We start from the raw sequence: 24409 nt of genomic DNA on the forward strand, positions 1-24409 counted from the left end.
TCAGCGGTGAGCCTGCTTCCTCCTCTCTCTGCCTGCCTCTCTGCCTACTTGTGATCTCTCTCTCTCTGTCAAATAAATAAATAAAATCTTTAAAAAAAAAAAAGAAAGATGCTTAGCCTTACTCATGATAAAAAGACTGTGTTAAAAACACAATAACACTCATTTCCAGTAAAAATGGCAATATCAGAAAATTTGACAATACATTGTTTTGGCAAGAGTGGGGCAAAACAGACACTCTTGTACTATGTTGCTGGCATTATAAATTGGTATAACTTTTGGAAGGCAACTTATCAAAAACTTTTAAAGCACATATGCCTTTTTAGTGGTAACAGAAAACCCAACTCTAATAGGCTTAAACAATAAAGAGAATTTATTGGTTCATACAAATGCAAATTCCAGCAGGTGAGAGAACTTTGCAGTTGATTTGATTCCATGAATCAAAAGTATCACCAAGGACCTAATGTCCTCCTGTCAGATCTGTCTTCCAAAGTGTGAGCTTCATCATAAATTTGACTTCCTTCTTGGTAGCAAAAGGGCTGTAGTTAGAAGGCTTCACATCAGCCACACCACACTGTCTAAAAGAAAAGACAAAATTGGCTTGTTATCTGTCTCAGAAGAGCAAAGAACAAAACCAAAACCAAAACCTTCTCCCATATACTTCAACAAACATCCTCTACCATTTCATTTACTTGAACTGCGCCAATGGCCCATTCTTGAACAATCTCCTTGACAGGAGAATGGTTTGCATTCATTGGCTATGACCTGGATAGTCAGAACCAATCACTAAGGCATGGGAGATGGGTTTACCCTTATTGGGTTAGGAGGGTGGTGCCCCCCAGCCAGAAGCTGGGGCTGAGATCGATTCCACCCCTTCAAACTTTATGAGCACTAAACAATGGGGAAGATGTAGAATGGAAGTTGGGCAGGGAATCACATCGGCCACTAACCACTTTGATCCAGGAAACATACTTCTAGGAATTTATCCTATAAATATACTGGCAGATGTATACAAATGAAGTGTGTATTACACACTTCAATTATTATTATATTATATTACAAAGGAGGCTGCATATTTCAAGATATTGAAAACAATGAAAATGCCTGGAACTGGTCAAATAAATGATATAATCATAAAAAAGAAAAGGCAGCTGTAAATGTATTATTATGACACAATTTCAAAGATACGTTGTGAAAAAAGCAGAGTGAATAGCCTGCTGCCATTTGTGAACAAAAGGGAGAAGAAATGGATATAGGTATATAGATATAGATAGATTTTTAAGGGGAAGGGGGAAGGTAAATGTTTTCATCAAAATATCTGCCAGATAGAGATACTCAGACACATGTACACACACATACACCCATTTATACTTGCATGCACATGATTTGCACAGAATGTATCTGCAAGATTCACGAGAAACTGAGACTAGTGGTAGTCTCTGGAAAGAGAACCAGGGGAACAAGGGACTAGGAGTAGGGGTAATATATAACTTTCATTGTATATCCTTTTATATTGCTTGAATTTTCTTACCATGTGCATGTATTTTTAGTTAAAATATGTATTAACTACATGTTTCTATGTGTTACCTGTCAGATTGGCAAAGACAAAAATACTTAATAGTTGGCAAAGATGGTGGGAAACAGGCCCTCATGTATATTGTTATTTAATATAATACATCCTCTTTGAAGGCAATTTGGCATTATTTATTAAAACTAATAATGCACGGGGTGCCTGGGTGGCTCAGTCAGTCAAAGGCCTGACTCTTGATTTTGGTTCAGGTCATGATCTCAGGGTTGTGGGATCAAGCCCCATGTCAGGCTCCACACTCAGTGCAGTCTGCTTGTCCCTCTCCCTCTGCTCCTTCCCCTCCTCGTGCATACACACTCTCTCTCTCTCTCTCTCTCTCTCTCAAATAAATAAATAAAATCTTAAAAGGAGCCAGCCTTCTGTGGTGCTAGAAATGTTCTGTATTTAGACCTGGGTGGGGGCTTTTACATAAATGTATACACATATAAAAATATATACTTGGGGTGCCTGGGTGGCTCAGTGGGTTAAGCCTCTGCCTTCAGCTCAGATCATGATGTAAGGGTCATGGGATTGAGCCCCGCATCAGGCTTTCTGCTCAGCAGGGAGCCCGCTTCCTTCTCTCTCTCTCTCTCTCTCTCTGCCTGCCTCTCTGCTTACTTGTGATCGCTGCCTGTCAAATAAATAAATAAAATCTTTAAAAAAAATATATATATATGTATATATATATATATATTTAAGATACATGCATTTTACTAAAATAGAAGTTATATACCTCAATACATGAGAAAAAGGAATGAGGTAGATTATACAGTGATATGGAATAAATTTCAAGATATATTTTAAGTGTGTATAGTGATATATATATATATATCCGTACACATATATATGGTACACTGAGAGTAGAGGAAACAATGAATAACCACAACTCTGCTGGGTAAGTGCTGGAACAGACTTTTGCTCTGAAGTCATCTGATTTCTGGTGGCCTACAGCTTAAGTCTATTTATTTATTTATTTATAAAGATTTATTTATTTATTTATTTATTTACTTACTTACTTACTTATCTGAGAGAGATTGAGTGGGAGGGAGAAGGAGAGAGACTCTGAAGCAGAAACTCCCCCTCTCCCGTGCTGAGCACAGAGCCCAATGTGGGCTCGATCCCACCGCCATGTGATCATGACCTGAGCCAAAACCAAGAGTCAGATGCTTAACCAACTGAGCTACCCAATTGCCCCCCTCCCCCACAGCCCAAGTTTGAAAGGCCCCATCCTTACAGGTGATGTCCAACTGAAGTTCAGGTGAAGAAGAGAGAAAACAGCAGGATTTGAAGAAAAAATAGCTGAGAATTGGGGCACCTGGGTGGCTCAGCGGGTTAAAGCCTCTGCCTTCATCTCAGGTCATGATCCCAGGACCCTGGAATCGAGCCCCGCATCGGACTCTCTGCTCCGTGGGGAGTCTGCTTCCTCCTCTCTCTGCCTGCCTCTCTGCCTACTTGTGATTTCTATCTGTCAAATAAATAAATAAAATCTTGAAAAAAAATAGCTGAGAATTGATGAAAGATGCCAGTCTCCAAGATTTGGAATCCCAAACAGGAAAAAGAAACAATGAAAGAAATCTGTACCCAGACACGTTGTAGTGAAACTTCAGAACACCAAAGAGAACTTTAAAAGGAGCAAGAGACTTGGTATCTACTTATGAAAGTATACAACACTACCTATGACATATTCTTGCCCCCCATAAGAGGGAAAAAATAGAACCTGAATCTAAATCTAATCAAACTTTAGATCTAATCTATATTAGGAAATAAAAAGAACAAGGGAACAACACCACAGGGATGCAATCACTAAAATTCATTCTATAGGAAGCACTACAGGATGAACAACCCAGTTTCTTCAACAAATAAATCCCATGGGAGGAAAAAAAAGGAGGGGGAGAAGGAAGGGGTACCTATAGATTAAGAGATTTAAGAAACATCAACCAATTGCAATGTATAGTCCTCATTTGGAGCCTAACAATCCTTGACAACAAACTCAAAATAAACACATAAATGTTTATGAGACAATCAGGAAAATGTGAACAGTGACTGTAACATTTGATGATAATTAAAGAATTATGATGTGGCACCTGGGTGGCTCAGTGGGTTAAAGCCTCTGCCTTCGGCTCAGGTCATGATCCCAGGGTCCTGGGATGGAGCCCCGCGTTGGGCTCTCTGCTCAGCAGGGAGCCTGCCTCCCCACCTCTCTCTGCCTACCTCTCTGCCTACTTGTGATCTCTGTCTGTCAAATAAATAAAAATCTTAAAAAAAAAAAAGAATTATGATGATGGGCGCCTGGGTGGCTCAGTCATTAAGCATCTGCCTTTGGCTCAGGTCATGATCCCGGGGTCCTGGGATCGAGGTCCACATTGGGCTCCCTGCTTGGCAGGAAGCATGCTTCTCCCTCTCCCACTCCCCCTGCTTGTGTTCCTTCTCTCTCTGTCAAATAAATAAATATAAATCTTTTAAAAAAGAATTGTGATGGTTTTATTCCAATGTTTAATGAAAGTCCTTATATTTTAGAGATACATACCAAAATGTTTATGGATACAAGGAAGTAATAGGGGCACCTGGGTGGCTCAGTGGGTTAAGCCTCTGCCTTCGGCTTGGGTCATGGTCTCAGGGCCCTGGGATCGAGCCCCGCATCGGGCTCTCTGCTCAGTGGGGAGCCTGTCTCTCTCTCTCCGCCTGTTTCTCTCTCTCCCTGCCTCTCTGCCTACTTGTGATCTTTCTCTGTCAAATAAATAAATAAAATCTTTTAAAAAAAAAGGAAGTAATACAATGTCTGATATTTGCTTCAGAATAACTTTGGTATGCAGGTGGGGGAGCAGGGGTTAGGGGAATATAGATAAAACAAGACGGGCCATGAGTTAATAATCACTGAAGCTCAGTGACAGGTACATGGGGATGCAGTATACTATTCTCTTTACTCTTGTATGTTTGAAATTTTCCATAATGAAAGCAGGAAAAAAAAGCTAAAAGGAAAAGATAGCAGGGCGCGTGGGTGGCTCAGTGGGTTAAAGCCTCTGCCTTCGGCTCAGGTCATGATCTCAGGGTCCTGGGATCGAGCCCCACGTCGGGCTCCCTGCTCAGCGGGGAGCCTGCTTCCCCCTTTTTCTCTGCCTGCCTCTCTGCCTACTTGTGATCTCTCTCTATCAAATAAATAAATAAAATATTAAAAAAAAAAAAGAAAAGATAGATTACCTACAAAGAAAAGACTGACAACTGATTTATCAACAACAAAAAACCCCCAGAGTATTTAGAAGGTGTTTATAGTATGACACTCTGTGTAAAAAATAACATAGTCAAATATATATTTTTCACATATATTCTTATATATGCATTGATTCATTTCTGGTAGTTCACATAAAAATTGTTAATAGGAATTGCTTCTCAGTAGGGGAACTGGGAAACTGGGTAATAGAGATGGGCAACTCTACACATATGCTTTTGTATTATTTGGATTTTTTAGCTTGTGTTTGTAGTACCTTAAAAATATTTTCTCAGTAGGCTGGGACACCTGGGTGGCTCAGTGGGTTAAGCCTCTGTCTTCAGCTCAGGTCATGGTCTCAGGGTCCTGGGATCGAGCCCCACATCGGGCTCTCTGCTTGGCGGGGAGCCTGCTTCCTCTCTCTCACTCTGCCTGCCTCTCTGCCTACTTGTGATCTCTCTCTGTCAAATAAATAAATAAAATATTTTTTAAAAAGTATTTTCTCAGTAGGCTAGGAACAGGAGCATTTATAACTTGATAAAGAGTATAGATAACAACTGTAATCAAACTCAATAGTGAGATATTAGTAGCATTCACCTTAAAGTCAGAACAAATCAAGAATATTCACCTCTTTTTACAAATACTACTACTCAACATTGCTCTGCAGGTTCTAGTGAAAACATTAAGACAAAAGAAGATAAAAGTTATAAATATTGTAAAAAAAGAGTCATAAAATGTTCTTCTTTACATAGGCTATATAATCTAAGAAAATCAACTGAGAAATAATTTTTAAAATTTTTTTAAGATTATTTGACAGAGAGAGAGAGAGAGAGGGAGAGATCACAAATAGGCACAAAAATCTTTAAAAAAATCTTTTAAAAAAGATTATTTATTTATTTATTTGACAGGTAGAGATCACAAGTAGGCAGAGAGGCAGGCAGAGAGAGTTGGAAGCAGGCTCCTACCCAACATAAAATTACTATATAAAAGTGTGATAAGCTTCAAGAATAGACAAATAGGGGCGCCTGGCTGGCTCACTCGGTAGAGCATGAAACTCTTGATCTCTGGGTTGTGAACTGGAGCCCCATGTTGGGTGTACAGATTACTTAAAAAAATAGACAAACAGACAAGTAGAACTGAATAGAGAGACAGTTACATGTAGGAATTTATCTATTTTTAAAGTAATCTCTACACCCAAGATAGGGCTCAAACTTAGAACCCCAAGACCAAGTTGCACGCTGGTCTTGCAACTGAACCAGCCAGGCACCCCTTATGTGGGAATTTAGTATGAAAAATATAGCATTTCAGAATCCTTATGAGACACTACTAAAAGTATACTAATATATAAATTATGTACAAACCCAAAGGACAAAAAGTTCCAGGTGTTCTCTAGAACCAGGAAAGCCATTTGAGAAATGGTACCTGAAATAGTAACTAGGAAGAAATTCTGGTCTAGTGCAAAGGATACAGAGCCACCCAGGGGCGTGAGTCTGTTAAGTGTCCATCTCTTGATCTCAGCTCATGTCTTGATCTTAGGGCTGTGAGTTCAAGCCCCATGTTGGGCTCCACACTGGGCATGGAGCTTACGTAAAAAAAAAAAAAAAAAAAAAAAAAAAAAGGATACAGATGAGAAGGGGCAATTTCACCAGTAAAACTATGGAAAGGCTCCAGGATCCAAGACAACAAGAGTATGAATGACACATGGGGCTGAAAACTAAGTTAGTTAATTTACTAATTATTATTATTGTTGTTATTATTTTTTAGAGAAAAGCAGGCTCCCCGATGAGCAGGGAACCCAATGCGAGGACTTGATCCCAAGACTCTGGAATCGTGACCTGAGCCAAAAGCAGACACTTAACCATCTAAGCCATCCAAGCGCCACTGAAAACTAAGTTTAACCAAAAGTCTATATATGGATATTCAGTTAAAAAAAATGCTCACCCCTTGTTTTCCTTTAAAGATTTTATTTATTTGTTTGACAGAGTACAAGTGGGGGTGGGGAGAGGGAGAAAGAATCTCAAGTAGACTCCCCACTGAGTGTGAAGCCCTACTTGGAGCTTGATTCCAGGACCCTGAGAGCATGACCTGAGCCGAAATCAACAGTCAGACACTTAACCAACTGAGCCACCCAGCCACCCCTCACCCTTTCTTGTAATCAGAGGAAATGCAAAATAAATACAAGATACCATCATTGGCACATCTGGTTGGTAAATATTTTTTAATTGGTAACAAAGTATTGATGAGGGTATTAGGGAAACTGGTACCTCAAATATTGCCAATGGCCATGTAAATTGGAATCATTTTTGTGGAGGGAAATTGAGTAACACCTATTAACATTTTTTTAAATTTATTTTCTAAGTAATCTCTATGCCAATGTGGGGCTCAAACTCATGATCCTGAGATCAAGAGTCACATGCTCTTCTGATTGAGCCAGCCAGGCAACCATCTATTAACATTTTAGATATACAAAAATTTGTATCCTTCTTTCTAGCAATCCCACTTCTAGGAATCTATCTTTAAGAAATACTAGCACAGGGGGGACGCCTGGGTGGCTCAGTTGGTTAAGCAGCTGCCTTCGGCTCAGGTCATGATCCCAGCGTCCTGGGATCGAGTCCCGCATCGGGCTCCTTGCTCAGCAGGGAGCCTGCTTCTCCCTCTGCCTCTGCCTGCCATTCTGTCTGCCTGTGCTCGCTCTCTCTCCCTCTCTCTCTGACAAATAAATAAAATCTTAAAAAAAAAAAAAAAGAAATACTAGCACAGGGGCGCCTGGGTGGCTCAGATGATTAAGCCTCTGTCTTTGGCTCAGGTCATGATCTCAGGGTCCTGGGATCGAGCCCCGCATAGGGCTCTCTGCTCAGCAGGGAGCCTGCTTCCCCCTCTCTCTGCCTGACTCTCTGCCTACTTGTGATCTCTCTGTCAAATAAATAAATAAAATCTTAAAAAAAAAGAAAAGAAATACTAGCACAAATAATCAAAGATACATGTCAAGGGGCGCCTGGGTGGCTCAGTGGGTTAAAGCCGCGGCCTTCGGCTCGGGTCATGTTCCCAGGGTCCTGGGATCGAGCCCCACGTCGGGCTCTCTGCTCACCAGGGAGCCTGCTTCCTCCTCTCTCTCTCTGCCTGCCTCTCTGCCTACTTGTGATCTCTGTAAAATGAATAAATAAAATCTTTAAAAAAAAAAAAGATACATGTCAAATGATTTTCCTTGCTGCATAATTTGTAATAACAAAAACCTGGAAACAACCTAAGTGTCCATCTGTAAGGGGAACAGATAGATAAATTATGGCATATATATACAATCAAGTACAATACAGTACAAAAAAGAATGTCTGAGATCTGATATGGAAATATCTTCAAGGACCATAAAATGACATATTTAATGATTAAGCAAGCAATGGAAAAATACTATAGAATGATTTCAAATTGGGGCACCTGCCTTTGGCTCAGGTCGTGATCCCAGGGTCCTGGGATTGAGCCCTGCATCGGGCTCCCTGTTGGCAGGGAGCCTGCTTCCCCCAACCTCTGTCTGCCTCTCTGCCTACTTGTGATCTCTGTCTGTCAAAAAAAAAAAAAAAATAAATAAAATCTTTTTTTAAAAAAAGAATGATTTCAAATTGGCCAAAAAGAAAAACAAATTTCTCCATATGTATATAGATAGCCACTTGGACTTTTACTATGTCCCTACATGTTATATGCCAATATGTTTGCAAATGCATAGAAAAGGATATACACCAAACTAACAGTGACTTCCTCTGTAGGATAAATTTAAGGGCTCAAATATTTTATTTTCCATTTTATTCAACCTCTGGAGTTTTTGTTTTTTTAAAGATGAAAGTTGAATATTTAAGTGTCACATTGATGAAGATGATACTCAAATCTATTTTCAGTGCTGACTTTTCTCATGAATTCCAATTTTGCATTTATAATTAACTTCCTGCTAGCATTTCTACTCATGTTTTGCCATAATTTCAAGCTCATATCTAAAATAAAATTATCATAATTTTCAAATATTACTTCTAGTTCCCACTTCTCCTATTTTTGTTAAAAGCACTCACCTTCTACCTATTACTTAAACTTGAAGCCTTGGAGTAGTCATCTCATACCATTCCATCCCATATCAGAAAAAAAAACTCTAAGTCCAAGGTTTATTCTTTTTAAATAATATCTTACGTGTCTCTTTCCTTTCTATTCTTTGCTACTCTAATTCAGGCCCTTCGTTCAACAAATATTTATTAAGCATGTCTCATATATGTGCTAGGCAGTTTTAGGTTCTGGGAATAGCACGTAAGTACAGACTTATATTCCAGTGAAAGAAATAATGTACAAATAAAAAACTGATTGGGGGCACCTGGGTCGCTCAGTGGGTTAAAGCCTCTGCCTTCGGCTCAGGTCATGATCTCAGGGTCCTGGGATCGAGCCCCGAATCAGGCTCTCTTGCTCAGCGGGGAGCCTGCTTTCCCCTCTCTCTCTCTGCCTGCTGCCCTACCTACTTGATCTCTCTCTCTCTCTCTCTCTCTGTCAACTAAATAAATAAAATCTTTAAAAGAAAATTAAAAAACTGATTATGCATTAATAGTGTTAACATTTTTACAATGCTTACCCTATATCAGAAACTATACTAAGCTCTTTAGATATGTTAACTCATTTAATACTACTAATGACCTTATGATATAGGCACTATTATTAATCCCATTTTACAGTTGGGGAAACTGAGGCACATAACTCTTAAGTAGTCTAAGGTCATATAGCTAGTAAATGGAGGAGTCACGATTTGAATCCAGGCAGGCTGATGTTATAGTACGTCCTCTTAACTGTTAATGCTATACTGTTTCTCATGTAAAGAAACCTCAGTTGATGATAAAGGCTATGGGGAAAATCAAACGGGGTAATGTGATAGTAACGTGGATAGAAGGTGCTAATTTAGAGGCGATGGTCAAGAAAGGCCTAAGAGGTCATTCTTTTGTGGAGGAACTTGAGTGGTTTGACCTGTAAAGCTTCTCACTGTGGGTTTTGCTGATTACACAGGCATTGTGCAGTTCCTCTATTTCCTGCAAACTGGCAGCTGGATCGAAAGACTAAATCAAACTTGGGTTCCATCTCTTTGGTATGACTATAGGATGGACACAATGTCTGACATCTCTTACTAATCTTAAAGCACTTAAAGCACTCTCTTTATAATCTTAAAACTGTTGATGCTTACTATTTATAGCTATTTATCAAGGATTGCCAAAAAGTGATGTTCTGATTTTATTATTTATTTTCATTCACTGGAATAGTTTTGCAAAAAGACGTACCACTCCATCTATCTTGTTACCCAATTCAGATAGGAAAGGCAGGATAAATGCTTGATTCTCTCTTGATTAATTAATTTTCAAGATAATGAATTGGTTACCTATCATGAGCTGAAATATGAATGAAAAGAAGGAGCCAGCTATTCAAAAACCTGGAAGAAGACTATTCCAGGTAGGGGGATCAGATATTACAGAGACATCGAGGAAGGAGTGAGTTGAAGAGCATGGCCACATTACTTTCATTCTTACCTGGGGACTATCTTGTTACAGACTGATTATGTCCCCTTACAATTCATATATTGAAACCCTATCTCTCAATATGATGGTATTGGGAGGTAGGGCCTTTGGGAGGTAATTAGGATTAGATGAGGACATAAATAAGATTAGTACCCTTTTAAGAGTCATGAGAGAGCTTGCTTCCTTTCTCTGCTCTCTACCTGGTAGAGGGCCCTCATCAAAACTCAACTGTGGAGAAGTAAATTTCTGGTATTTATAAAATACCCAGTCTATGATACTTTGTCACAGCAGCCTGAATTAAGACATACCTCTTACATCTATGACTCCTTCCTCCATTTTTACTACCATGCCCACTTAGTCTGCAGCCTTAACTTTCTCCCCTGGACCACTGCCAATTATCTTCAATTAGTTTCACTGCCTTCAACTATCTCTTCCATCCTACTCAATTAAATCCTTACTCATCAAAAGTTTTCAGTTTGGTGTATAACTATTTTTGGTGACATTGGATCCACAATTACAGATGTCACTGGCAAAATAGGATTCATTTAGTGGAGGGAGGTGTTTGTTGGAAAGTACTGCTGGAACACCAAAGAACATGGGCTTTGTAGTCAAGACCTAGATTTGTGTCCCAGGCTCTGATACCTGATAGCTCTGTGACCTGGGGAAAATTATGTAACCCCCCTGAAGCTCAATTTCTTCGTGTTTTATAAAAATGATAATAAGGGGGCCTGGGTGGCTCAGTCAGTTAAGCGTCTATCTTTGGCTCAGGCCATGATCCCAAGGCCTTGCTGAGCAGGGAGCCTGCTTCTCTCTCTCCCCCCAGGTTGTGCTCTCTCTATCTCTATCTCTCTCTCCCAAGTAAATAAAATCTTTAAGAAATTATAATAATAATAATGCTTTTAATACACTGTTCTGAGAATTAAATATATAGTCTCATTTGAGATACATGTATATATTATATAGAGATAGAAAAAGATAACAGAATAGACAGATTTATTACAGTGCTTAGATCACAGTAAAGGCTCAATAAAGAGTAGTTTAATTTTTTGCTACTCCTCCCATCATGCCTCTTGCAGAAGCTCCAAGTTCAATGATGAATTCCTCCCTAAAACCCCTGTCATTGCTAAGGGCTATTCTAGAGCCATTTGAGAATATCCAAAACCTAAGGACCCTGGAGTCTTAGAAGAGTCCCTTTGCCAAGCCTATCTGGGAAACAATGAAGCCCTTGGTTAATCACTCATATCACACATTGATGTAACACTTCTCCAAACAACTTCTATGTCTCTGATCTCTTCAACTCTAATCTCAGTGGAACCCTTAGGTACTTTACCTCTCAATTTATCCAGATCAGTTATTATTTCCCAGTTACACCAGATTCAGTGTTACGGTCTTTTGGATCCGTGCTTCCACTGTCCTCTTTCTTCCTTTCTGCTCCCCAAATCCTAGAACACTTGCTACAGGGAGAGCAGAGCAGACCAACATAAATTCATGCTATCCAATTTCAAAATGGCCCTTGCAGCTGCTCAGCAACTCCTTTATTTGTCTTATACGTTCCCTGGCACTGTCCCGGCAGAGGCTGTTCCAGACCCTCCTCATTCTACTCAATCTCCCTGCTTCTACTTCTACCAAATTCATAGCAGACATTTTCATCAAATTAACTGTCCCTCCTGCAACAAATCGGTAATATCTTTCTCCCTTCCAGCCCTGTTCTCTGGACATCCAAATCCCTTCCTGGAAAAGCAATCCGTATTTTTTTTTCTTTAGGTTTTATTTTTTTAGAGAGAGAAACTCAAGAGACTGCGTGCGGAGTACAGAGCCTGACACAGTGTTCAATCCCTGTGACCCTGAGATCACAACCTGAGCCGAAACCAAGAGTCAGATGCCTAACCAACTGACCCACCCAGGTACCCCAAGCAACCAATATTCTTATTTATCCTTTTAGAGATATTTTATGATTCCACAAGCAAAAGTATGGAAAACAAAGAGCTTGCACTGGCCATTAAAGATAAATAGGATCTGGATAAATGGAGACAAAGGAGATGATATTCCAAGCACAGGAAACATCCTGGGCAAAGGCACAGAGGGGGGAATGAATGGATAAGATATATTTAGAAAACAGGGTATAGCAAGTAGAGTAATCCCCGGAGAAATAATCCCAACCGCCGCCTCAAGTACTCCATCTTCTTTTCCAGCGCTGACTTCAGCCTGATCCCCACTTCCTTGCCTGCCCTGCTCAACATACCAGCAGAGTAGAAATCTGACACTGCACAGCCCCTCACCCATCCTATCTTGCCTGGACCTCTGTTACTATTTATTGAGCTCTGACCCCAACCATCTGTTTCAGTACTGCTAAAGAGTCCTAGCTCTTTCCGCTCTTTCCTGAGTCACTTGCCAAGCCAGACACCTTCCACTTCTTTGGGCACATGGACAATTTCTCCATCCCACTGAAAACAGGACAACGGATATAGAGGATGCATGGTACAGACACTGATTTTACCAACATACGTAACAGAGGTCAAGGAAACATTTAAAACTATACAGCAGAGATGCAATCAGCAAAACCCAGACTGTGTGAAACTACTGAAAATAATCTAATTTCCTCAATAAAAAGCTGTAAGAAAAAAAGGAATAAGAGGGTATCTTTAAAGTGATATATGGGGTGCCTGGCTGGCTCAGTGGGTAGAGCATATGACTTGATCTCTGGGTCATGAGTTCAAGCCCCACAGTGGGCATAGAGCTTAATTTAAAAAGACAGATAAAAGTGAGATACAATACATATCCACAAATCACAATGTGTAGGCTTTATTTTGATACTGATTCAAAAAAAAAGGTGTAAAAAATTCTTTTGACATTTATGAAACTACTGGGAATTTAAATACTGATTGGCATTTAATGATATTAAAGGGAATATTGCTTGTTTTTGTGTGCGAATGGTATTTTTTTTTGAAGATTTTATTCATTTACTTGACAAAGAGAGATCATAAGTAGGCAGAGAGGCAGGCAGAGAGAGGAGGAAGCAGGCTCCCCGCTGAGCAGAGAGCCTGATGCGGGGCTCGATCCCAGGACCCTGAGATCATGACCCAAGCCGAAGGCAGAGGCTCAACCCACTGAGCCACCCAGGCGCCCTGTGTGCTAATGGTATTACAACTATGATTTTTCTTAAAAAAGGATCCTTACCTCTTAAAGATACATGCTGAAATATTAAAGTATGGAATGATATCATGTCTGGGATATGCTCCAAAATAATGTGGAAAGGAGGAAATAGATGAAATGAGTATGTGAGATTGATACTAGTTGAAGCTGAGTGTGTGGTAAATGGGGTTTGTTATGCTATTCTGTCTACTTTTGTATATGCTTTAAATTCTCTACAGAAAAAAAAAAAACCTTTAAAATAATGTTATTGAATTGTCAAGCATCTCAAGAAAGTGCGTGTATTAGTCTGAAGGAGTGGAACAGGAGGAGCTGGAATTTGAGAAGAGGAAGATCTGTTAAGAGCCTCTGCGGGGACAGTGCCAGGGAACGTATGAGACAAATAAAAGAGTTGCTGAGCAGCTGCAAGGGCCAAGTTGAAATTGGACAGCAAGAATTTATATTGGTCTGCTCAGTTCTCCCTGTAGCAAGTGTTCTGGGATTTGGGAAGCAGAAAGGAGGCAAGGATCCCAGAAATAGTAACTTTAAATCTGGTGTAAAAGTTGTTTGGAAAGGTGTTATATCAATGTGAGGTATCACTGATCCACCAAGTGCTTTGTTGTTGCCTAGATAGGCTTGTCAAAGGGACTCTGCTAGACTAGAGTGGCTTGTGTTATGCTTGGCATCTAAGACCCCTCTTCTAAGACCCCAGTTGGGTCCTTAGGATTCGGATATTCTCAGATGGCTCTAGGACAGCTCTCAGCAATGAATGAGTTTTAATCAGTAGCTATGTTACTTCAAGCAAGCTATTTCCTGCCCTGAGTCTTGGTTTCCTCATCTATAAAAACCTGGGACAATAATACCTACCTCACAGAGCAGGTGTGAGGATTAAGTAAAATAATGTGCGTGGAAGTGGTTAGCACAGTGGCATTCTATACATGATGCTTTATTCCTTCAGCAGGTGAATACAATCTCCCTTAATCCTAGAGCTGAGGCAATGAATGGTATGTTAAACATGTTATCACTAAAACAACAACAACAACAAAACATGTTATCACTTTGTGGACTAGCAAAACCTGACTGTCAAGAAAATCCCATTTTATTATTGAAATATTATAAACAGGATATTGAAGATGTGTCCCTCCTAAGAGAAAAAAACACCCCAACCTAATAGTCTGAAGTGAAAGCTTTTGGTGATGAGAAAGAAGAGTAATAGTAGTACTATTAATAGCAAACACTTATATAGTACTTACTATATATGCCAAACACTGTTCTATATATGTGTTAGCTATTATTACTGTAATATACAAGTCTGGACCTCAAAGGAAAGCTATGACCTAGAAATAAACATGTGTGAGTCATCTGGATGTGAGTGGTATTTGAAGTCACGGGCATAACTGAGAATGTCTAGAAGAGTTATATATAGGAAGAGAGCAAACTAGGGCTAAATCCTGAGGAACTTCATCATTTGATGGCCAGGTAGAAAAAGAAGAGCCTGCAAAGGAGACTGAAAGGAGTGGCCAGATAAGTAGGAGGACAACCAAGAGGAGCCGTGGGTCATAGAAGCCAATGTATTGAATGTATTTCAAGGAAGAAACCATTATGAGTGTCAGTCTTTGCTTGCGAGATCAAGTAAGACAAGGACCAAAAAGTATCCACAGGATTTAGTGACTTGATGGCCCAAAGTGACCTCATCACCACAGATTGAGTGGGTTGGAAGTCAGATTAAAGTGTGTTTTGAAGGGAATAGGAAGGTGGAAATAAAAAATGAATAATTATTTCAAGAAGTTCAGGGGCACCTGGGGGGCTCAGTGAGTTAAGCCTCTGCCTTCCGCTCAGGTCATGATCTCAGGGTCTTGGGATGGAGCCCCGCATCAGGCTCTCTGCTCAGTGGGGAGCCTGTTCCCCCTCCCCCTCTTCCTGCCTCTCTGCCTACTTGTGATCTCTGTCAAATAAATAAATAAAATCTTTTTTTTTAAAGTTCACTTCTAAAGGAGAGAAAGGAGTTAAGTAGCAGTTGGAAAGGGTTATGTAGTCTAGTGAAATTGTTTTTGTAAAATCGGAGACTTGAGCATGTTTAAAGGTCAATGAAAATATCCAATGAGAAGGAAAGGTTGAATAAACAGGAGAGAGAAAGGATAATTAATAGTGTAAAGTTTCTGGGAAGGTGTGAGGGAACAGGATACAAAGCACAATGGGAAGACATGAGAAGTGTAAAGGAAGTAAGGAGAGGATTTGCGCCAATGTGAACCGATATGTACATGTGATGATAGGAAGTAGGGAAGTAAATGAGATAATGCATGCAAAGCACTTGGCATAGTGCCTGACAGGTTAGTTTGTATGAGAAACAGTAGCTATGGTTATTGTTGTTGTTATTATTGTTAATGTTATGCACCTGTTTGAAACTTTCTTACATTTTAGGCTTTGGACTGTGTAAAATAAGTATGCTCCTTTATTAATTCTGTAAACTTGAAATTTTATAGATCAAGTTTATATACAACAAGGGTTACTTGAACTTTCTGATTCTTCACCTTCATCCTCTCCAGGAATTCTGGGTAGTTGCTGGTCCCCTGATTTTGATAAGATAGAAAAAAGTTGTACATTTAAGATCAGTGCACTTTATGCACTTTTCTATACACATTCTACACCTCTAAATTTTTAAAATGTCCATCTAAGCCCCTATTGATATCAACTCACCTGTAGAAAAATGACATTAAAAGTAAACTACTGCCAGGGCTTGAAAGAACCTGAAAGGTTCAGGTCAAAGGGGAAAATTTATTTGCACTTTAAATCTGTAGAATGAGAGCAGAGAAATGAGCCAGAAATGCTGAATATCCTGAAAGTCCAGGAAGCCCCTTTAACTCTGATCAAACTTCTCTCTGAGATAGAGATGCATTCCTTGGATGCATTCTCCAATATCCCCTAATCTTGCCTCAATCTCCAAATTCTCAGCCATGCTATCCTGTGACCCCTTTCCTTTGCTACCCATGTCCGTTCTCCAAACCTCCATTTTACTTCTAGCTCCTAATGAGACCCTACATTCCTTGAATCTGAACTGAGAGAAAAGGGTGCTATGAAAAGAATTTGAGATCATTTTGAGGCCTGGTGAAACTTCCTAGTGTGAAGTTTCTTAGAGTTTGAATCTCCCAGATTCCTGGCCACCCTGTTGAGGGAGTAAATCTGACTCAAGGGAGACTCAAGAAATTATCCCTCCTCTGATTAAGAATCCACATTTTAGGGACGCCTGGGTGGCTCATTTGGTTAAGCAGCTGCCTCCGGCTCAGGTCATGATCCCAGCGTCCTGGGATCGAGTCCCACATCGGGCTCCTTGCTTGGCAGGGAGCCTGCTTCTCCCTCTGCCTCTGCCTGCCACTCTGCCTGTGCTCACTCTCGCTTCTCTCTCTATGACAAATAAATAAATAAAATCTTAAAAAAAAAAAAGAATCCACATTTTATTTATTTATTTTAAAGATTTTATTTATTTGACAGACAGTGATCACATGTAGCAGAGAGGCAGGCAGAGAGACAGGAGGAAGCAGGCTCACTGCTGAGCAGAGAGCCCGATGCAGGGCTAGATCCCAGGACCTGAGATCATGACCAGAGCCGAAGACAGAGGCTTAACCCACTGAGCCACCCAGGTGCCCGAATCTACATTTTAATGAGGCACCTGGGTGGCTTATTTAAGCAACTGCCTTAAGCTCAGGTCATGATCCCAGGGTCCTGAGATGGAGCCCTGCATTGGGCTCCCTGCTCAGCATCTGTTTCTTCCTTTTTCTCTGTCCCTCCCCACTGCTTATGCTATTGCTCGCACTCTCTCTTTCTCAAATAAATAAATAAATAATCTTTTTAAAAAGAATCTACATTTTTAAAAGGCCTATACTGCCTTTCTCTTTTTAAAATTTTATTTAAGTTCAATATAGTGTGCTATGAGTTTCAGAGATAGAGTTTAACTCTCTCTTTTAAATCATGTTCAAAATCCTTAATCTAGAATTTTAGCCTCCTCCCAATCCAGCTTAACTCAACTAACTTTTTTGTTCCCTCCCTTAAACGCATCCTCTGATATGTTAGCAGTAGTTACAAACAGCAAAGGGACTAAGCTTGGAAGGAGTCTAAAGAGTAACATTTGGGGCGCCTGGGTGGCTCAGTGGGTTAAGCCTCAGCCTTCCGCCCAGGTCATGATCTCGGGATCCTGGGATCGAGCCCCGCATCGGGCTCTCTGCTCAGCAGGGAGCCTGCTTCCCCCTCTCTCTGCCTGCCTCCCTGCCTACTTGTGATCTCTCTCTCAAATAAATGAATAAAATTAAAAAAAAAGAGTAACATTTACTTTCTACTTTACATACTTCTGCACTGAGTATTTTACATTGAGTAATTCCTGAGTATTACTTCAGGAATTTAAAATAAAACACAAAAAGTAAAACAAGGGACGCCTGGGTGGCTCAGTTGGTTAAGCAGCTGCCTTCGGCTCAGGTCATGATCCCAGCGTCCTGGGATCGAGTCCCGCATCGGGCTCCTTACTCACTGGGGAGCCTGCTTCTCCCTCTGCCTCTGCCTGCCATTCTGTCTGCCTGTGCTTGCTCTCTCTCCCTCTCTCTCTCTGACAAATAAATAAATAAAATCTTTAAAAAAAAAAAAAAGTAAAACAAAACACCTTCCAGCCTCAGCTTGGCTTTCCCCACTCTTCCATACCCATCAAAATTTCTCATTTCTAAAAATTTCCATTCAAAACTTATTTCTTACCCCTTACATTTTTGGTCAATTGATTTTCAACTAGGGTGCCAAGACAACCCAGTGGGAACAGAATAGCCTTCTCAACAAATGATGCTGCGACAACTAGATATCCACATGCAAAAACATAAAGTTGGGTCCCTACCTCATGCCATATACAAAAAATAACTCAAAATGGATCAAAGACCTAAATGTAAAACTATATAACCCTTCAAAAACATAGGAATGAATCCTCTTTATGACCTCGAATTAAGCAATGTTTTGGTTATCAAAAATATAAGCAACCAAAAAAAGATAAATTAGACTTCATAGAGGTTAAAGATGTTTGTGTACCAAAGGACACCATCAAGGAAGTAGAAAGACAAAACAAAGAATGGGAGAAAATATTTCGAAGTCATATATCTGACAAGAGATTTGTCTCCAGAATATATTAAAAAAATTCTTACAACGCAATAAAAGACAACGTAGGTTAACAAATGGGCAAAGGACTTGAATAGACATTTCTCCAAATAAGAACACAAATGGCCAATAAGCACATGAAAAGATGCTCAACATCATTAGCATTGGGGAAATGCAGTTAAAACCATAATGAAATTCCACTTCACACCCATTAAAAAAAGAACAAATAACAAGTGTTATTGAAGATGTGGAGAAACTGGAACCCTTACACTGCTGATGGGAATGTAAAATGGTACAGCCCCTTTGGAAAACAGTCTGGTAGTTTCTTAAGAGGTTAAAGTTACCATCTGACCCAGAAATTATACATCTAGGTATATATCCAGGAGAAGCGAAAACAAAAGTCCACATAAAAATTTGTATATAAATGTTCATAGGAGCATTATTCTAGAATAATGGAAACAACCCAAATGTACCTCAGTTGACGAAATAAACATAATGTACTATAGCCACACAATGGAATATTATTCATCCATAAAAGGAATAAGGTAATGATACATGTTACAACATGGAGGAACTGTGAAAAGATTATGCTAAGTGAAAGAAGCCTCTTACAAAAGACCACGTATTATATGATTCCAATCATATGAAATATCCATTATAGGAAAATCCATAGAGTCAGAAAGTAGATTAGTGGTTGCCCACAGCTATGATTTTGGGGGAATACTGATAGTGGCTGGGTACACTAACGGGTACAGGGTTTCTTGGAGTGATGAAAATTGATAGTGGTTGCACAACTCTGAGTATACTAAAAAAAAATCACTGAATTTTACACTTTAAATGGGTGAATTGTATGGTGTGTGAATTGTATCCCAACACAGCTGTTAAAAAACATTCTTCATGGAGCTTTCCCTTTCTATTATAGTCCACATTAATCGCTCCACTCTCTCTCAACAACTATAGGTCTTAATAACTGTACTGCACAATTTAACATTCAGTTAAACCACCTGATAATGTTTATTATTATTTCATGTGGATTAGTCTGTCAGCCAGACTATAATTTTCCTGAGGGGAACAAATAAGTCTTTTGTTTCTCAGACAGATAGCTCTGAACTGGAAAAAAAAAATAAATTTTAAAAAAGTAAAAAAAAATAGTGTTATGGTTCTTACTGAATATTAAAAAAAAAAGATAGCTCTAAACCACCTAATACACAACTGGGCACACAATAAGTATTCAGTAAATTACCTGGTGATTATAAAGAACAGATTGAATGTACATGTGCTTGTTTTCACACGTGTGTTAAAGACACACAGAATTGGGAGGAATGAATACAATCTTAGTGAGGTGAGAGAACGACACTATGTAAAACTGCAGAATATACAAGATTTATTTAAGGGAAAAAACAGCATGGTTTGGACACTTTTGTTCTCCCCTCCTTCAGCCTGCTGCTGCTCAATGACACCACATGGCCAACCATATCCTGGTCTCTGAGATTCTAAGGGAATCACTGAGGTCTTATCTAGATACTTGACTGGTGTCACTATTCCCCCATTGCTTCCTCCTCTTCCTCCTCCTCTGTCCAGCTCAGATCATCATCTGAATCCTCAGATTCTTCCTCATCCATCTCTAACCCAACCCCTGCCTTAGCCTTCTCAGCTAGTGCATCGGGGTGCTCCAGCTGGGCCCAGGATCCTGGGTCAGCCTTGACCAAGGAGATTTCAACCCGAGATGGCATCAAGGAGACAGAGCTCTGCTCCACGTTTATGACCTGAGGAGGAGGAAAAGATGGAGGAACACAGAAGAAGAAGAAAATGAGGAAATCAAAAGGATTGGGGTGAGGGTGGGGTAGTAATTAATGACAAAGAAAAATAAACAAATGTAAGGTGGGCAAAACAAGATAGGGGAGGAATAAAATGAGATAATAAGAAAGAGAGAAAGAGGAAAGGAGGAAGAGAAGAAGGAGGGGAGAGAAAAAAGGAAGAGAAAGGGGGAGAAAGACTAAGCAAATGAAGAGAAAACCTCTACTTTCCCACTAGAGTTCCTTCCCTCAAGAGACCCGCTATTCATTCCAGTCTGGCCCTTCTTTTCACCCCATGTTCTTCCCCCTCCTGTGTCCCTTATCTTCACTTACCCCCCAGAGCTTCATCTGTGCCTGGAACACACGGTTACCATCAAAGACAATGTGGACATGAAGCTGAGAGGAAAGAATTACAGGGGTAGTAACAATCCCAGGAGGTAAGAACAAGTTATTACAACAGAGAACCAGCCCAGAGGTGTGAGCCCTATATCCACAGGTCAGCCAGATAGCCCTGACCTACTAGCTCTACCCTCCTCTCAGGGGACTATGGAGCCCACATGTTTGCTGCATACAGCAACTCTGCCTGTAAAACTGTAGTATCACCCAATTCACCAGCCTCCCATCCAGGATCAGATACTCCTCACCTCCGTTTGACTGGCCTTCACCCAGTTGAACGCAGGAAGTGGAATCTGGCCATATACAGTCACCACTACTAAGGACTCTGTCTGATGCCAATCATGACGGCAAGACGCTGGCAGCTAAAGAGAAGATGTGAAATGTGTGTGGTAAGAACGAACGCTTAACCCAAGGAAAGTTCTCAGGTGTGTCTAGAGAAGAGACACAGAATCTCAGAAAAGATTAATACTACTTCATATTGCAAAGCCTCCAGGCTGCTGAGGATAAGGAACAGAATCTTATTTGGTTTGTACAAAAGGGAGGAGTTAGAGAGCTTGGCCATGAGGTACAAGGAGGGGAAATTATTTCTGAAATTGGGTTCTAATCAAAAGTTCGGGAAAGCTGGGGCTTACCTGCTTCCCCCAGTCATGCCTACCAACTCTGCATCCTGGCTGTGCCAGGAATGCCCCAAAATCCAGGGTCTGGATACCACAACAGCTCCAAGACTTCATCCTGAGGTAGGAAGATAACTCAACTGAATCTCCTTTCCCCTCCCCATGAGCCCCCATGCCCCCCTTATCAACAGTGGGAGAAACTGGTCTTATAGACCATACCCAGTCCCCTCTCTCACCCCTCATGGAATCGAGGTGCTCCTGGGTGGTAGGTACATGGAGTAGCATCACTCTCAGGGCTTTGGTAAATCTAAGATGGGTAAAGAAGAATCAGAAGAATCAGGTCATTCTAAAGTATACCCCACACACCCTCATATCTATCATCTCAGGTATAGTATCTTTCAGCTGCATGATTGTACCCCCTATAAGCTCTCACTCACAGCATCACATCCTGGATTCTGGCAGCTGGAACCAGTCCGGATCAGACTACTGTCAAGTCCTGGGCAAAGGAAACAAAGTCAGGAACCTATCTATTCCCTCCACCTAATTGCCACTTGCACTAAATTCCAGTCTGCAAAGCCTGTCCTACTGAGGACCCACTTACCTGTTCCAGGTTCCTGGTCCAATTCCTTCTGTTCCAATGCCATTTCCAGGGCTTGGGATATATTTAGTGGAAGCAGCTTTGGAGGAAACTCTGACCTAGGGGGTATGGGTGGGGTGATTTAGTTCTGACCCATTAACCATGATCATCAGCTCCAACACTCCCACCAGTGGTAATGGTGTCAAAGAGATCTGGTGAAAGTGGTGGCAGGGTTGGAAAAGTTGAGTAGCAATTCCATTGCCAATAATCTTCTTTGTGGACATCCCAAGTCCCTGAACCCTGGGGAAATCCCTAGAGCTTTTCTGCCCATCTACTCAGTTGTTCTCAATCTAACATTGCCCTGCAGAACTCCCATCATATCCTCATCCTCTTCTAATTGTGGACCTAACATGACTTTCTTCTGTTGTTCATGCTACTTCCACAAAATTTATTCTCTACGGCCTCTTGGCTGCCAATACTGCATCTTTTTCTTGACCTAAAACTCATTTTAACGTTTTCCATAATGAAAAAAAAGTCAGGTCATCCTCAACAATCTCTTGTATTATAACTAAGTATGTATTTATGAGGAGCTATCTACTCTATTGATTCTAAACACCTATCCCATCACCCCCACACCAACCTTAAAGCAAAGACATTATTTCTGGATACAAATTTCCCCCAAGGTATAAAATATACACAAAACCCTGACACTTGCCCCATCTCATATCCCTAGTCCCCAAGCCCCAGTGACCCATTAATCACTTCTAGGAAGCTCCATGAATGTAGGAAAACCCCCGGGACTTTCTCCTCTTTACTTGGGCCTCTCCCGACGCAAAGTCTCTGCTGACTTTGGAATCGTATTCAGAGGTTTTTGCTCCTGAAGTGAACTGCTTGTGGCAGGCACCTCAGGTTGAGGGGCCTCAGGGAGCTTCTCAGCACAGTGTGGTCCCACAGTACAGCCCTAGTATAGATAAGGAAAGAAGGATTAGGGATAGAATCCTTCTATTAGGGACAGAATCCAAGGAAATAAATAATTTACCTTGATGTTTAAGAACTCAGAGAAATCTACAGTTCGCTTCCGGCAGCAGGACCAACCCTGGTAACAAAAGACCCAGCTCAGCTTAGATTCCTGGGTATATTTCCTTTGGGAAATGGTCTTGCTATCCCTTCTTGCCTACTCCTCACCTTAAGTGCATCGTGGAAGATTGGGACCCCAGGGTGATGGCAACAGGAATCTGTGGATACCAGCAGAAGGATCAAGGAAAGGCAACTATACCAAATATCACTACTCTTACTTCTTCCCCAGATTTATATGCTCATGGTTTTTCTTTAGAATAAAAAATAAAACTGAAGACCCCCCCGGACCAATTAAAAGTAGGGCAGATACACTGTATTTCTCTGTTCCTTTAACATTCTGCCCACAGCTGACCACTCCCCCAGCAATTAAGAGCCCCCTGGCAAAGTCAGAATTACTCACCAGGAAGGTTGGCATTGGGGTCAAAGTGCTGCCCACAGCCTTTGTTACGGCAGAGTAGAGACATGGAGGCCGTTGGTAGAATTACTGAAAGGGTATCTCAAGGAGTCTGGCTGCCGAGTGGGGAACACCTCTTAGTCTGGAAGCTTTTAGCTGCCTGCAAGGGCCAGCTGTTTCTATCTTTAGTTCAGGAGGCGTACACCTCCTAACATGGGCAAGGGAACTTTAGTTGGTCTTCTCAACCAATAGGAGCACGCTCAGGAGCATTTTAGCTCTGGGGCTCAAGAAAAAAGGATCAAGCAGACTAGGACCTGGAACTTGGGTGAGGTCAGCTAATCACTGCTGAGACAGTTTTAGATTTACCAGGCCAATTCCAAGCCTCTGACATACCAGCAGCTGCTCAGAAATGAATCCCAATTCGGAGACCCCTCCCAGCTCAATGAAGGTATCCCAGTTCTTCCAGCTCATTTTCTTCCTCTTTCAAACAGCAGCTTTTTGCTCATCCTGATTGCTTCTGTATACCAATAGCACCAATCTTTGTCAACCACATAAGCCATAGTATGCATCCAACCTCCCAAGTTTGCCTAAATGGATATCCATACTTTTGAGCAAAAGGTGATAAAGGATTATCCTTATGGAACCTATGATTATCTCAGGACAGAACTCCCCTCCCTCCATTCCCTTTCAAAAATAGCACAGAAAATTAAAAGGCTTAAAACGTATTTTAATAAGTTGATGCTGTATTACTGCTCCATTTCTCAGAAAAACTCCAAAGATATCAGACAAATCAAACATGGTACACCAATAAAAAAAAAATGCACAGCATAACTACCTAAGATAGGCAAGGCTAAGAGCTACTGTCCGACCTTCAGCATACAGCAACCCTGTTCCCAAGATTGTACTAGGCCTATCAAGAAAAGCTGTGAACAGCAACATCATAGACACAAAAGGGCCATTCCTGGGTTGTCCAAACCCAAGAAAAAAGATGGAGGCAACTTAACA

At 40.8% G+C, this 24409-nt stretch overlaps 1 protein-coding gene across 5 annotated transcripts; it reads right to left on the reverse strand.

The window, feature by feature from the left end:
* Positions 1 to 347: 347 nt before the first annotated feature.
* Positions 348 to 24222, reverse strand: ITGB1BP2 (integrin subunit beta 1 binding protein 2). 5 transcript variants are annotated; one of them, XM_047715532.1, is made up of 12 exons: positions 23411 to 24222; positions 23119 to 23168; positions 22973 to 23029; positions 22749 to 22894; positions 21958 to 22052; positions 21794 to 21852; positions 21593 to 21663; positions 21375 to 21474; positions 20991 to 21104; positions 20680 to 20742; positions 15943 to 15996; positions 348 to 571 (listed from the first exon to the last, which is right to left on the reverse strand). In XM_047715532.1, the coding sequence occupies exons 1-12, from the start codon at positions 23472 to 23474 to the stop codon at positions 458 to 460; spliced, it is 987 nt and encodes a 328-aa protein (XP_047571488.1). In that variant the 5' UTR covers positions 23475 to 24222; the 3' UTR covers positions 348 to 457. The 5 variants fall into 5 exon arrangements, with proteins under 5 accessions (XP_047571488.1, XP_047571489.1, XP_047571490.1 ...); XM_047715533.1 differs by having other exon boundaries at positions 15958 to 15996; positions 23411 to 24221; XM_047715534.1 differs by lacking the exon at positions 15943 to 15996 and having other exon boundaries at positions 23411 to 24220.
* Between the last annotated feature and the right edge of the window lie 187 nt (positions 24223 to 24409).

Source organism: Lutra lutra, chromosome X (genome assembly GCF_902655055.1).
Source record: "Lutra lutra chromosome X, mLutLut1.2, whole genome shotgun sequence".
NCBI lineage: Eukaryota > Metazoa > Chordata > Mammalia > Carnivora > Mustelidae > Lutra > Lutra lutra.